The following is a 14,363-nucleotide window of genomic DNA, read 5'->3' as shown; positions in this document are numbered from 1 at the left end:
GTCATTTTTATTTTGTTTCCTTTTGGCTTATAGTAGTGATGTACTTTTTATCACGTCTCGTTTAGAGCAGTGCTGGCCTCCATGCGTTCACTAATACACTAGTCTTCACTATTGGTCTTTTACAAGCTTACATTGGTTGCGGCGAAAAATAAAAGAACTCTGGGCACTGTCGTTCCAGGGGCTTTGACTGGGAGTTTCTGTTAATCTCTCCTCAGTCAACTTCTGATGCCAAGAGTGGCTCATTCAGAGAGGGATGGGAGCAGGTCCGCTGCCTTGGGAAGTTTATCCTGCTCTCGCCCCCTGCTTTAAATTACGGAGTCTCCTCATCCTAAGCAACATGGAGGTTAAGGAAAGAAGAGGGGAAAGTGTTTTTCACACACAAACCAGCAACCGTGTCAGCTGCTGCTCAGTGGCTTTGGCTCTGCGTTTTAAATTAACAGCATCACACGCCTTTTTGCTTTTTGTCCTTTTTTAAAGGTGGATTGTGGAGTATAAATACTGCACCAAGGACCTGGCTACAAAAAATAAATATTTATATTGTATTTATATATCTATATATATATATGTGCAGTGATACTGTGGCTGCTGCTGCTTTTTTGATTGGCTTCGTTAATATTTGGCAAAGCGTTGCCACTTACCCACTCGGTGAAGACGTACAAGAACGTCATCACTGACTCTTTGAGTTCAATGCCTGTTAACTGCGGGTGTAAACTGCTGGTGATGTTATCACTTACTACCAAAGAAGTGTGGAGCAGGGCGGGTGAGGGCGAGAGTGCGTGAGCCAGTGGGTGGGTAGAGGGGCGATGGGTGAGGGGAAAGGAGGTGGGAAAAGTTAAAAAAAAAAAAAAAAAGTGAAACTTCAAATAGAGTGGAGGTGGCTTCTTCCCTATGAAGCTGGCTGATGGGTGTCAGATACCAAGGCCCGTGTGTGTCACTGAGGAGATAACCCGCTGGGTGGGGACCAGGGTCTGGGGGAGGAAAAGGGTCAGAGCTCAGAAAAATCTCATTAATATGCTCTAGTAGCTTAATGACATCACTAGCACGAGCACTTAGAGGACAGAGTGGGATCTTATAGTTCTGTTGCTCATCTCAAGACCTAAGAACAAGAACGATTATGAAGTTTAGCCAAATCTTGCATAGAAGTGGTTAGAATTTATTGCACATTGGAACAAAAATATATATATTTTTTGTTGTTTTGGAAAAGACCATTAGCAATAAAAAATTTTTTGTCTGTCTGTCTGGTTTGGGGATGTACATTGGCTGACAGCATCTAAGTTCTAAGAAGAAAGAAAAGTATAAAAAATAAAAATAAACATGACAATGGCATAAGCCAGAAGCCATTTCCTATTTAATAAGTTAATAATTTGTATTTACAAAAAGGCATGCCAATAAAATAAAATGATATATTACAGTATTTATAATTCTCTTAAAAAGAATAACCACACGTCAGCTTCTGTTTTGTGCTGTTTACGATGTAGCCTGTACACGTTACTATACATTCATCCTAGCAGTTAGCAGGGTCACCGAGAAAAACGCCTTCCCAACCTGGTATCAGGTGTAGTACAAAAAGTACTACGGATGGTGCCGCAGAAGCAGGCTTGTGAAAGCTGGACAGAGTTTCTAATGGTCCAACAAGATAGAAAGCTCTGCTTACTGACTTGCTGTGGTTGGTTCTACGCAAAACTAGTCAGGTGGACTGTGAAATTACATCCAAAGTGCTTCTACTGCAAGGCAGATTGGTGTGTCTGATTATGGGTTGTTTTTCTCCCTCCACTTTATGGTTCAGGAAGAATTTATTTTGATTTGGTTTGCATGCTGAAGTCTCTCCTCACTCTTTGTATCGACTTCCTGACACATTCAACTGCAGCATCTTAGCTCTGAAATCTAGTCATCAGATGAGAAACCCCTGGACTAAAAACTGTCTTCCCTGAAGCGGAAGACAGACGGAAGCTATGACACTCCCCTGCAAAGCCACCCTCCAATGACAATGGGCAGGTCCCTAAGCAGATGGCAAAACTGGCCGAAAGGGAATGTGCTGGGGGAAGCTGGAACTTCTTAAGAATTCGTATTAAGTCGCTTTCTTGTGAGAACCAATGCAATAAAGAAACCAAGTGGGCTGGGTTCAGAGGCGGCCCCATCTCTACTGAGGCCCCACCAGTGACAATTTATTCTAATAATAAATGAAAGAAACCACAGCTGTAGCTCCAGGGCTGTGGCCCTAACCCACCTCTGTGGGTAAAGGAAGCCCTGCTTGGTGGAAAAATGTGATGGAGGCAAGAGGAACCGTGCAGTATGTCAGCTTGTGACAACCCCTCTGTAGAAGACAGGCCTGTTCAGAATATCTGAACCCCTCTCCACATGGACCCAAGCCCCGAGAAAGCCACAATGCAGAAGGACGTGATACTGATGAAGTGAGCACCCCTTTACCCCCAACGAAAGGTTGTTTTAAGTTCCCCCAAATGACCCTCTAGAGATAACATGCTACTTTGAATAGCACTTTTATCTCTACCCCAAAAAAAGTCAGTTCTCCAGTATGAAGGCTAAACAATCATCATAAATATTGCAAGATATAAATGAAAAAATCTTTTTTGATTTTTGTTTTTAGCCCTAGGATTTGGTTTTACAGTGACGTTAATACAAGCCATTCGAGATCAAAATTCTCCCATGTATGGGACACAGAGCAGCATTAAATAGTTCATCTTTCAAAATGTGCAACAATGGCTGTATGTTAGAGATGTCTGTTAAACATATACACACAACGGATCCATCTGCTTGTTGGACTGGGTTTGTTTTTTGTTGGTGGTGGTAGTCAATTGGTTGGTTATGTTTCCCTACCCGGAAGGTGTACGAAAGACTTCTAAGAATTCAGAAAGAATTGCAGCGGGTATGGAACGCTTACCATTTTTTTCCTCCAGATAGAGTGAACGGTGCAGGGCTGGGTCCTGTCCAAAGGCTGACCCAGTGCAGGGGACAGGATTAGTAGTGTCCTGTGGTGTATGGTTCTCATGCATGACTTCTGATCACGGCATGCCATCATGCAAATCATTTCTACGCACTGAACGAGCACAATGTTTGGAATTGGCCTGAGCGAGTCCTCCTCAGCCTGAAGAAACCTGATTGTTTTCCCCCACCCATCTCCAAACCACGTGAAGCCCATGTGGAGAAGATGCGGCTTATGTCAAAGAAACTGACAATTAAATGACATGGGCTAAATGTGAGTATGTGTGTTTTTTCTTTTTGCTGCTTAGCCTAACTAATGTAAGAATGCAAATAGAGTTTGCATGAACAAACAAACTTTTAAATGGATGCTTTCTGCTTCCGAGAATCAACAGAATGAAAATAAAATCCATTTGGCTGCAACGGAAATACACTGGTCCCGGCAGCCTCGCCTCTGTTTTTGTATCCTGATAGTTTTGTCCTAAGTTGCATTGACTTGCTGTGGAACATGCAGTAACCACCTGCCCAAGCATTAGAAAATCTGTGAGTCCGGGGAGCAGGGTCCTTTGCCCTTGGCAGGTCACTGCTCAGGATGCAACCGTGTTACATGGTAAGCAGACTACGTTTGGTATAGATCTTCGGGTGACAGTGTCTCCACAGCTGTTCTGCATTGATAATATTCAGGAAGTTTGTAAACAATCTTTCACTTGCGAGTTTTGAGTCTGTACAGTGTTTAATCTTGGCTTTCCTCTAACACTTGGATTCTCTGACCTCTTTTTGTCTTTTGGCTCTTTCCCTTCTTCCTTCCTCTGCCCGTTGCTGTTTCTCCTTCTCGGGTTTAGTTACACTGTCATAGGATGGGAGGGAGGCTGTAGACGGGGTGCTCTCTTTTTTCTCCCGGTGGGTGCCTCCATTCTCCAGCTTATTGGAAGTTGTCTTTTTGCAGACGAAGCCCCGCCTTGCTAAATGTCCCCGGTAGGCGCGCTGCAGGACCACGGCTGACACCTCTTCCTGCTTGCGCCGCAGCGTGGTCGTGATCGGCTCGTAAGACATTTTGGAAGGATTGGATGCCACAAACCTCTCCTCCATCTGCTGCCGAAGGATGTCCAGCTCTCCGCTATCTCCCAGGACCCGCTTGGTGAAGGCAAAAAGGATGTCCAAGCAGTGGATGCGATCCCCGCTGACCATTGGCAGATCCATGGCAATGAGCTCTATGGTGTTGGGCTTGGGCACCCGGAGAGGATGCTCCAAGGCATCCGCAAAGTCTGCCAGCTTACTGTACTCGATGAACTGGGTGGCATCGGGGTCAAACTTCTCCCAGATCTCATAGAAGGTCTCAAAGTCATCCTCGCTCAGAGGGTCTGCACTTTCCTCCGTGGCTACGCTGAAGTTCTCCAAGATGATGGCAATGTACATGTTCACCACAATCAGGAAGGAGATGATGATGTAGCTGACGAAGAAGAAGATGCCCACGGAGGGGTTCCCGCAGTCTCCTTTAAAGCCGCTCCCTGGGTGTTCCTTATCCAGACTGCAGTCAGGGGGGCGGTTTAGGATGGGCAGCAGCAGGCCGTCCCAACCGGCCGAGGTTGTGATCTGAAATAGGCAGATCATGCTGTTGCCAAAGGTCTCAAAGTTGAACATGTCGTCAATGCCAGCCTCGTGCTTTACATACGCAAAGTTGGACATCCCGAAGATGGAGAAGATGAACATGACCAGGAAGAGCAGGAGGCCGATGTTGAACAGAGCAGGCAAGGACATCATTAAGGCAAAGAGCAGGGTACGAATCCCTTTGGCACCTTTGATCAGACGCAAGATGCGCCCAATACGGGCCAGTCGGATGACTCGGAATAGGGTCGGGGAAACAAAGTATTTCTCGATTATGTCAGCCAGGAACATTCCTAAGAAGAGGAACAGGAGATATGTTACTGAGATTGGAGATGCCCTTTCTCTTTACTTATGTCGCCTGGCACTATGGAACCCTGAACTTCAAAGGACTTTACAGAATGAGTGCCTTACTATTCAATCTGAACCCTCGTAATAAAAAATTTTCTCAAACGAGAATCGCATGTCTCAAACATATAGAGAAGCAGGGAAAACAAGAAAATTGACACCTAGGTACCTAACACCCAGATACAGAATTTGCTTCCACTCATCACCCCCAGAAGCAACCACTATCCTGCAGATGACATGTATCACCCCAGTGTCTTCATAATTTTGCTATGTACGAACCCATAAATAATATATCGGTAGCAGCCTACTATGTTTAAGGAATTATACCGTATCTCTCTTTCTAGATCTCTAACTGGCTTTTGAGACGTAACGTTATGTTTGTGAGATTGACCTCTGGTGTTAAATTCATTTTTTTTCAGATTTGTCCATGCATAACTTTCTGAGGTGTTATGGATTCTTCTCCAAAATGATCCACAAACAGTGAATGAGAAGTCCTGGCTCCACCCCGTAACTTCACTACCCCTCTGGCTGTGAAGTCTTAGTCCGCTAATGCCGCTAATTCTCAGGGCATCTTCTTCCTGGCTCTGAAAAGATATTTTTGGTTCTCATTGCCCCACATTCCTACCCTACCAAACTAGCCTACAAACTAAAGGGACCTCTCGGGAGTAGTTTTCAACTCAAGAGCTTCTAGATTTTTGTGTTTAAAGCCATCAGTCAAAAACCAGTATCACCAGGTGAAAATGTCCAGACGTTAATAGGCTATAAAAGTAGAGGGTGAAACACGCACATCAGAGGGCCTTTTTCTTTTTTTTTTTTTGCGGTACGCGGGCCTCTCACTGCTGTGGCTTCCCCCCATTGCGGAGCACAGGCTCCAGACGCGCAGGCTCAGCGGCCGTGGCTCACGGGCCCAGCCGCTCCGCGGCATGTGGGATCTTCCCGGACCGGGGCACGAACCCGCGTCCCCTGCATCGGCAGGCGGACTCTCAACCACTGCGCCACCAGGGAAGCCCCAGAGGGCCTTTTTCTGTTCACATTCATCCAGGGGTCCACTTCCACCAGACAACTTGCCTTTAAAACTAAAGAGCGATAACGGGAGCCCAGTGAGGGGCCACAGAAGGAAGAGGAGATGAAAAGGTTGGGAGATGACAGCTGAAGGCAAGGCAGTGACACCACGTGCTCTTCCTTCAGTGTCTTGCTGTCGAGACCCCCACGAGGGAGTGTGAGCACATCTTCATTTAAATAAGGAAATATCTTCCAACCATAAGGATTCATAAATATTGGGGTAGTGAACTGCAGGTTTTAAGGTTTTAAGCTATGAATCTTAACTTTCAGCTTTCAAGAAAATCTCTACCTCAGCCAGGACTCAAGATGATTTCTCAGCTCTCCTCTTTTTACTTCTCAATTAAGTCATAACCAGTGACCATAAGAAGTCAGGTAATGTACTTGTAATACTTGCATTCCATACATGGTGGGCAAGTAAGGTTTCAGAGAGGAGATGATGCCTCATTAAGGTTCTGTAGGATGAATGTGATTTGTGCCCAGAGGAAAGGGGAGAGAGATGGGCAGACAGCAATCCAGGCAGTGGGATCAACATTTAAGGGGTCCTCCAGGAGGTTCCAGGGAGAGTTTTACCCAAACTCCTCTTAATTTAAAAAGATTTTTTCTAACTTTTGTTTCTGAACAGATTAATGACATTTAAAAAAATCCCAATGATCAGAAGAAACTCCTCTTCTTCCTTATTTTCAAGTACCATCTGAGAATAGGGGGCATGGTTTCGTCTGTGGGTTTTCCATCCCACATAGTGATAAGTGGGCAGAAAAAGTTTAAGAAACGTGGACAAGGGTAGCATGATCCAAAGTGTGTTTTGTGGGAGGTCAGGAGTGCGGAGCTGAGGCCAGGGGGCTGGGCTTGCTTGCTTACCAGTTGCGTGTCTCAGTAACCGCTCTGTTCCTTTGTTCCTCGTGATACTTACAGGGCTGTTGTGAGGGTTACATGAATTAAAACATGTAAAGCACTTAGAATGGTGACCAGCACATAGTAGGTTCCATTAAACTCTTAGAAACATTATTATTACTTGAAAACAGGGTGTTGTGATTGAATAAAGGTGGGATGATGTATTAAACAGAATTCTTTACTCCAAGACTTTCAAGAGCCTCCTGTAGGCTAATGTGCCTTGTGACCCCCCAAAGGGAAATTCAATGTATTGTACAGTGTTGTCCAAAGTAATTTCATCATGGGATTCTTTTCTTAGGGAGAAATTTGGTATGAGATTAGTCAGCACATTTTTGGACACGCTGCTCTGGAGGACAGAACTAGAAAGTGGGAGCACAGCTGCCTTCTGATGCCGTGGTCACCACCTTGCTAAACCAGCTCTGGAGCTGGTTCCCGGGGTCTCGGGCACTCTAGTTCTGCTAGCGTAAGTCAGTCAAACCCACCTGGAACCAAGGTAGTGTTTCACCATTCAAGATGCCTTTTAGGAAGGCAAGGAAATTTGGGGGAGGGCGATCAATAGGGCAGCATTTCCACTACCTGCCAGGACATCAGCCCTTCCAGGCCCTTAGGGTGAAGCAAATGCCACACAGTCACTGTTAAAAACCAGCTTGAGTTCTCCCTCTGCCACCTCCTGATTGAGTGACCCTGAACATCTTCACAGCAAAGATAGTAAAACACCTTGCTTCCTGGGCTGTCATAAGGATCAAATGAGATAACACAAGTGAAGAAACTCTCCAACGACTTGGCACCATAAAATCTTAGTAAATGGGCATTCCATCAGCAGCAGTGCTGTCACTGCTGTCACCACCAGAATGTTCCCCATTAATATCCAACTTCACAATCTCTTACCAGGCCTTTTTCCACTTTATACTGCTATTGTATCCAGATTTTAAAATATATTTCTTTTACCTTACCTGTTAGAATGTAAACTCTTTGAAAGCAAGAACCAAATCTAATCTTTCCCCCGCTCTTCAGCCACAAAATTTACAATCCAAGACTACTATGAAGACTCAGAGAAACTTGCTAACCCATATCAGCAATTTGGGGCGGGCCCACAAGTTGACTTGGGGGCCCCCCGGGCGTAACCTGAGAGTAACCTGCCTGCCCTTCGGCCCTGTGTCATTCGTTGCACTCCCGGAATCCCATCCTCGGGCCAGTCAGGTCCCTTTCCCCGCCTCGCCTGCCCCACTCACCCACAATGGAGAGGATGACCACCACGAAGTCGAAGATGTTCCAGCCAATGGTGAAGTAGTAGTGCCTCAAGGCAAACATTTTGAGCACACACTCACAGGTGAAGAAGATGACAAAGACCAGGTTAATCCAGTAGAGAATGTTCTCCATCTGCTTGCTCTGAGTATCTGTCTCCACCATCATTGTCACCATGTTAAGGCAGATGAGCATCATGATAACGATGTCAAAGGCTTGTTGAGTGACAAAATCAAAGACGATACCTTGGATTTTGTTCTGGGTGGGGAGGGAGGGAGGAAGACAGAAAAGGCTTCATGAGAACCTTCCCCAGCAGACTGTGGGAGCTGCCATCCTGTTTTCTTTGCTGGAATACTGGCCAGCTCTCTGCTGCTGCTCTATCGGGATATTGGGAGCATGAACAAAGACCAATGTCAACATTCCCTCACCAAGAGTTTTCTAAAATTGCCACTCTTCTCTTTTTTTTTGCGGTACACGGGCCTCTCACTGTTGTGGTCTCTCCCATTGCGGAGCACAGGCTCCGGACGCGCAGGCTCAGGGGCCATGGCTCACGGGCCCAGCCGCTCCGCAGCATGTGGGGTCTTCCCGGACCGGGGCACGAACCCGTGTCCCCTGCATCGCAGGTGGCTCTCAACCACTGCGCCACCAGGGAAGCCCACCACTCTTCTCTTTGTGTCTGTGCCATCGCATGTTTCTGGGTGTCTTCCTACCTCTCCAGCTGTTCCTTTTTAGTCTCATTTGATGGCCATTTCTTCTCTTAATCTCTTCTTCCTCCCTTGGAGAGCTCATCTACCATCTATTCCTACTGCTCACATATTATCTAGGTACTTCAGTTTCCCAAGTGTTTTCTTCTCCAGCCCGTATCTTTCCTCTGAACTCCTGGGTTGCTTGTTTTATATCGCTCCTGGATGACGCACAAGCATCTAAAGCTCAGCAAGTCCAAAGCAGAGCTACCTCCTTTCCTCTCTGCCCCCCTCCCAACTCGCTCCTCTCTCACCGCAATTATTTATCCAGTCTCTAAGCCAGAAATCTGAGGGTCACTCCTGCTCAACCCTCTCCCTCATCCCCCATCTAATCCACTGCAGGTCCTGTGGATTCTTCCTTGAATTCATCCGCTTCATTCCATTTCTGTGACCCTCCTCTAACTAAGCCACCATCATCTTCCCTTTTGGACTTCTAGAAGGCTCTCCCGACTGGTCTTCCTGCTTCCTCTCTTGCCCTCATCCAATGCAGTCTCCACACAGCAGCAAGTGTGATTATTTAAAAACATAAATGGTTCACATCACTCTCCTACTTAAAATCTCTCACTGGTTTCTCATTGGACTTGCAACAAAATTCCTATGGTTAACTGACTTAAAAATGCCTTTCAGGGCTTCCCTGGTGGCGCAGTGGTTGAGAGTCCGCCTACCGATGCAGGGGACGCGGATTTGTGCCCCGGTCCGGGAAGATCCCACATGCCGCGGAGCGGCTGGGCCCGTGAGCCATGGCCGCTGAGCCTGCGCGTTCGGAGCCTGTGCTCCACAACGGGAGAGGCCACAACAGTGAGAAGCCCGCGTACCGCAATCAATCAATCAATCAATCAATAAACAAACCTGGTAAATCAACTATACTTCGATTAAAAAAAAAAACAATCTTAGCTCTCCGACCAGGGATTGAACCCGCACCCCCTGCATTGAAAGGCAAAGTCTTAACCACTGGACCACCAGGGAAGTCCGTGCATTTTATAATAACTGTTCGCTTACTTATTTATTATCTATATCCCCACTACACTGTAAGCTCCATGATTGTGTTGTCTAAATTTGTTCATCACTTTTTGCCTAGTGCCTGGTACACAGTAGGAGATCTGTAACTATTTGTGGAATAAGTCTTTATTAATGCTTCCTACCACACTGAGTGTTTATATTTTAGTGTGGGAGAAAATACGCTCAGGTTCCCACGTTCAAAGTACTGAACAGAACTTTAGAAATGGCAATCCTCTTGCATTCCCTCTGATCACATTTCTATCACAAAGTGGGAACTATCATCAAGGAAATATAAAAAATGTTCTCTTTCTTAAGATCCCCCTGATTTTTTAGATACCTAGGCACTTGAGCTCATGCTTATTTTCAGGATTACTTAACTCGGTGGTTTTCAAACTGTTCCGCAAAGCCCTAGGGTTTCCTCTCCCTCCGAAGTTGGTGAGGGGGGTATGCCAGGAACAGGGTGTGTGGGGTTAAGTCAGGAAAATGCTCTGGGACTCCCACTCTTGATTCAAACAAAGTAGCTTCACTTTCATTTTTATAAATTAGGTTGCCAGGTAAGTTTTTAAGAGTTCTCCTGTGTTGTTGTTTTAAATAAAAAGTTACTTTAGGGCTTCCCTGGTGGCGCACTGGTTGAGAGTCCGCCTGCCGATGCAGGGAACGCGGGTTCGTGCCCCGGTCCGGGAGGATCCCACATGCTGCGGAGCGGCTGGGCCCGTGAGCCATGGCCGCTGGGCCTGCGCGTCCGGAGCCTGTGCTCCGCAATGGGAGAGGCCACAACAGTGAGAGGCCCGCGTACCGCAAAAAGAAAAGAAAAAAACAAAAAGTGACTTTATTTATTTATTTATGGCCATGCTGCATGGCTTGTGGGATCTTAGTCCCCAACCATGGATCGAACCCGGGCCCCTGGCAGTGGTAGCATGGAGTCCTAACCACTGGACCGCCAGGGAATTCCCTCAAAAGTTACTTTAAATAAAAGTTACGGAAGAAGGAACTTTGAGCGTGGCTTTTGGGGGTCATGTCACACTCAGCGGGATGTATGGCTTCAGGAGCACAGCGTCTCCTTCTCTGAAGCAAGAGAACCACCACCAACACAGGGTCAAGCAGAATCCCAGTCCCCAAATCTGTTTTACAAAAGGCTCAGTTCAAGGGAGGAAATCAGGCCACAGACTCTCCTAGCTTCACCCTCTCCTGCTCCCACAGATAACTAGAAAGAGGCATTAGCTTAGCTTTCAGGCACATCCTTGCAGAGACTTGCTTGTTAAGCAGAGAGCTGAGAAAATAATGACCAAATCCTATTTTGTACTGGTGGGAAAGAGATCAGCTTTCATTTCACTTTCCTCTGTTAATTTTTAGTGGGTCTCTTAAAACATCTCTCTACCAGGGTCACAGCCAATGTGATCAACATGCCGATCCCCTGCTGCTGCCCAAGGATGCCTCAGAGGGAAAGGTCAGGTGCAAATGCAAAAGCCATCCCATACCTTAACCCCTGTTCTTCTGCTGTCTTCCTCAGATCCCTGCTTGCAGGATCTTAGTTCCCCGACCGGGGACTGAACCTGGGCCCTCGGCAGTGAAAGCACAGAGTCCTAACCACTGGATGGCCAGCGAATTCCCTTCCTCAGATCTTTTGGATGGGACAGCGAGGAGAGGACTGGAGGGCACAGGCCGCCCATCGTTTGCCCCGCTCCTCCCTCCGCAGTAACTCTAACAGTGTCTTTTTCCACATGGGGCCTCACTCTGCCCTGGGCCCGCATAAGACACTCACCAGGGGGCGGGGGATGGGTTTCTGTGGTTTCTTTGAGCCCAGCTTTTTCATGGCATTGTAGTACTTCTTCTGTTCTTCGGTCATGAAGATGTCTTGACCTCCAAAGTAAAGGAGGGAAAGAGAGAACGTGCAATTACAACTGGCTTTCACATGCTACAAGTTTGGACCTAAGGTGCAACCCTGAGAACCGAGGGGGATTTACCCCCTTTACTTTCCAGAGGTCAGTTTAGCTAATGGTTGTCCCAGAGTGAGGTAGACCTGGGACAACTAATCTAATTCGAAGAGATACCTTTGTTTTCAGCTTGGGATTTCTGAGACCTGCTAGGGGCTAGGAAGGAAAGAAGGAAGGAAATGGAGTAATAGACCCCCAGGGAAGGATAAACTTGAGAGCCATGACTCTAAACGCATCTTCGTCAATTTTGGGGGGCCTGCTTTCCTGACACAATTCTCAAAAAAGCATTTTAAAATGAAAGGATTTTCAAGTCCTGGCTAATGGCTCATTTATTTCCGACAATATTAAAAATTTAGAAATCTTGGTGGGAGCAAACAATTTGGGAAGTTCCTTGGAGTCTGTTGGGACAGGCTCGACTTATAAAATGAATGACGAGAGTAATCTTATTTGCTTTGGAAAAATTGTTAACGATCTGGGACAAGTAAAGGAAGTGAGCTTTCCAAGGTTGATCTCTCAAATCCCAATGTGCTGGTGGTACCAGGGATTAACATAGATAATGACAAGTCGAGACAATTTCTACTTCTCACTAAAGCTATTCATCTGCTGCTTTCTTTTTTAGCTGTCACTAGACTCTCTCTGACCCTACCACTCTCTGGTGGAAGGCCAAACCCAGTAAAAAGCCTCAGGAATTGCTAGTAAATTTGGTACTAGTAAATTGCTAGTTTGGTCTAGTAAATGTGGTAAACCACACACTGCAAAATCCAGCAGAACAGAAGGAGCTGGTTGGGACTAATGTACAGTGGGGTCAGTGCCACAGTGAGGTGATGATCCGGATTTTAGAGAGAGAGAGGCGTTTCTCTCTAGAGAGAGGGACAGAAGTGCCTCTCATCAGGGTTGACCTCCGGCCACTGGCAATGTGGGGAGGAGACCTATCTTTTTCTTTTGTTGATTGAAGTTATCAATGATGACACCAATGAACAGGTTCAGGGTGAAGAAGGAGCCGAAGATGATGAAGATGACAAAGTAGATGTACATGTAGATGTTGTCCTCATACTTAGGCTGCTCATCAGGCTGTCAAAGGACAGGAGAAAAAAAAAAAGAGAGTCAGCTCCTAGCTTGGGGGTCAGGTGGGGGATTCCAACATGCCAAGGCCGTCAGCCCCGCTGACCGCTTGAGCTGCTGAGCCAGCTGGGGTAGGGGAGCCCTAGGTTCTCTCTGTCTCCTCCACACTGGCAGGTCCTGCCCTGAGAAGGCATTATGCCTTCCATGACATATGTGGAGAATATGCAGAATGTGAGGCAAGGGGGAGGGGAGGGCCGGGCCGTCTGCTAGGAGCCAGGCTTATTTCAAATCAGCACTGCAGAGCAGACAGCTCCATTGGGGCCAGGTGAAAACCAACAGCCGAACCATCTGGAGCCACTGTAAGAGAGTGAGGACTCACTGAGAGGAGGAAAGTGATCTACAATCAGCGAGACAGGCAAAAAGTGTTCTAACCTTCTCTCTCTTTCTTGATGAGCTCCACCATGCTGCTTGCTTTCTAACCAGTGAAGAAGGTTGTGGTTTCACCAGGTATAACCTTACCTTTCGGGAATCTACAGCTGCATACATGATGTCCATCCAGCCTTTGAAGGTTGCCTGGCAAACAGAGTCAGTCATTAGACTGTGCCTGTTAGGGGGTGGGTGGGAGTCTGGGCAGGGTCCCAAAGGCAGGCTTAGGTTCAGCGAGAACACAAGTCAGGGAGTTTGGGTGCAGCCTCACGTGGACACAGAATTTTCTGTTTGTTAATACAGGTCCCAAGGGAGCTTTGTCTAAGCCCTGAATATAACATCAAAGATTGGCAGAGAAACATGTTGACAGTGGTAACTGGATCAGTACTTTTACAAAAGGTCTTTAAAACGGGTCTGAGAAGGTCGCCTAAAGCTAGGGCAGACTCATGTTTATGAGTGGCAGTAATCTACTGAGTTTACTTAGAACTTACCCCTCCATGAAGGAGTCATATTTTAAAAAGGTGTTAAACAAGCAATGGGGGTGGTGTCTGAAAAATTAATAGTTGCATTAAAAAAAAAAACAAGGTCAGAACTTTCCCCCTACTAAGATACACATGTTTAGCCTATGGTAGTGGCAACACTGGCTTCATCCTAGGCAGCCCCTTCCCAGTTCTCCCACTATACTTAACCTGATTTTGGAAATACGGGTAACCAGTTTAACAGTCTCCATGTTTTCCCTTCATTCTATGTTTTACTTACTCAACCAGATTCTAAGTTTTTTCAGGGCCTGGGCAGCTCTTTATTCATCTGATGGCCCTGGTACTGCCCAAGCACAGCGCCTTGCATGTGGTGGGGACTCAGTACAATGTTTGGCTGGCTGATGTGCACTGGTTTCCTGGAGCTGCTCCAATTTAGGTTCAATCTGTGGGTCCATTTTTGAACTGGGAGAGAACAGCTAAAGAGCTCGGGAGTGGGATAAACCACTGCTCATCCCATTAATTCCTACAAGCTAACAGTGAGTGCTTACTATATGCAAGGCCGAGTTGAGAGCTTCACCTGCATTATCACATTTAATACTCCCAACAACTCTATGACATAGGGACAGTTGTAATAG

General features: G+C 46.5%; 1 protein-coding gene across 3 annotated transcripts in view; it reads right to left on the bottom strand.

Moving 5' to 3' along the window:
* Positions 1-3,687: 3,687 nt before the first annotated feature.
* The window catches only part of SCN8A (sodium voltage-gated channel alpha subunit 8), a gene marked incomplete at both ends in the record, with an annotated part of 114,847 nt that continues 104,171 nt past the window's right edge, over positions 3,688-14,363 (bottom strand). For all 3 annotated transcript variants that reach the window (XM_079715383.1, XM_079715384.1, XM_079715385.1), the window contains 5 exons: positions 3,688-4,835; positions 8,073-8,343; positions 11,590-11,694; positions 12,695-12,832; positions 13,343-13,396. In XM_079715383.1, coding sequence (XP_079571509.1) covers positions 3,688-4,835; positions 8,073-8,343; positions 11,590-11,694; positions 12,695-12,832; positions 13,343-13,396 — 1,716 coding nt within the window. The remainder of the gene's footprint in view (positions 4,836-8,072; positions 8,344-11,589; positions 11,695-12,694; positions 12,833-13,342; positions 13,397-14,363) is intronic.

Source organism: Hyperoodon ampullatus, assembly GCF_949752795.1.
Source record: "Hyperoodon ampullatus genome assembly, chromosome: 11".
In the NCBI taxonomy this organism is placed as follows: domain Eukaryota; kingdom Metazoa; phylum Chordata; class Mammalia; order Artiodactyla; family Ziphiidae; genus Hyperoodon; species Hyperoodon ampullatus.
Note: the sequence above shows the minus strand (reverse complement) of the source record. Positions and strands in the feature narration are given on the sequence as shown.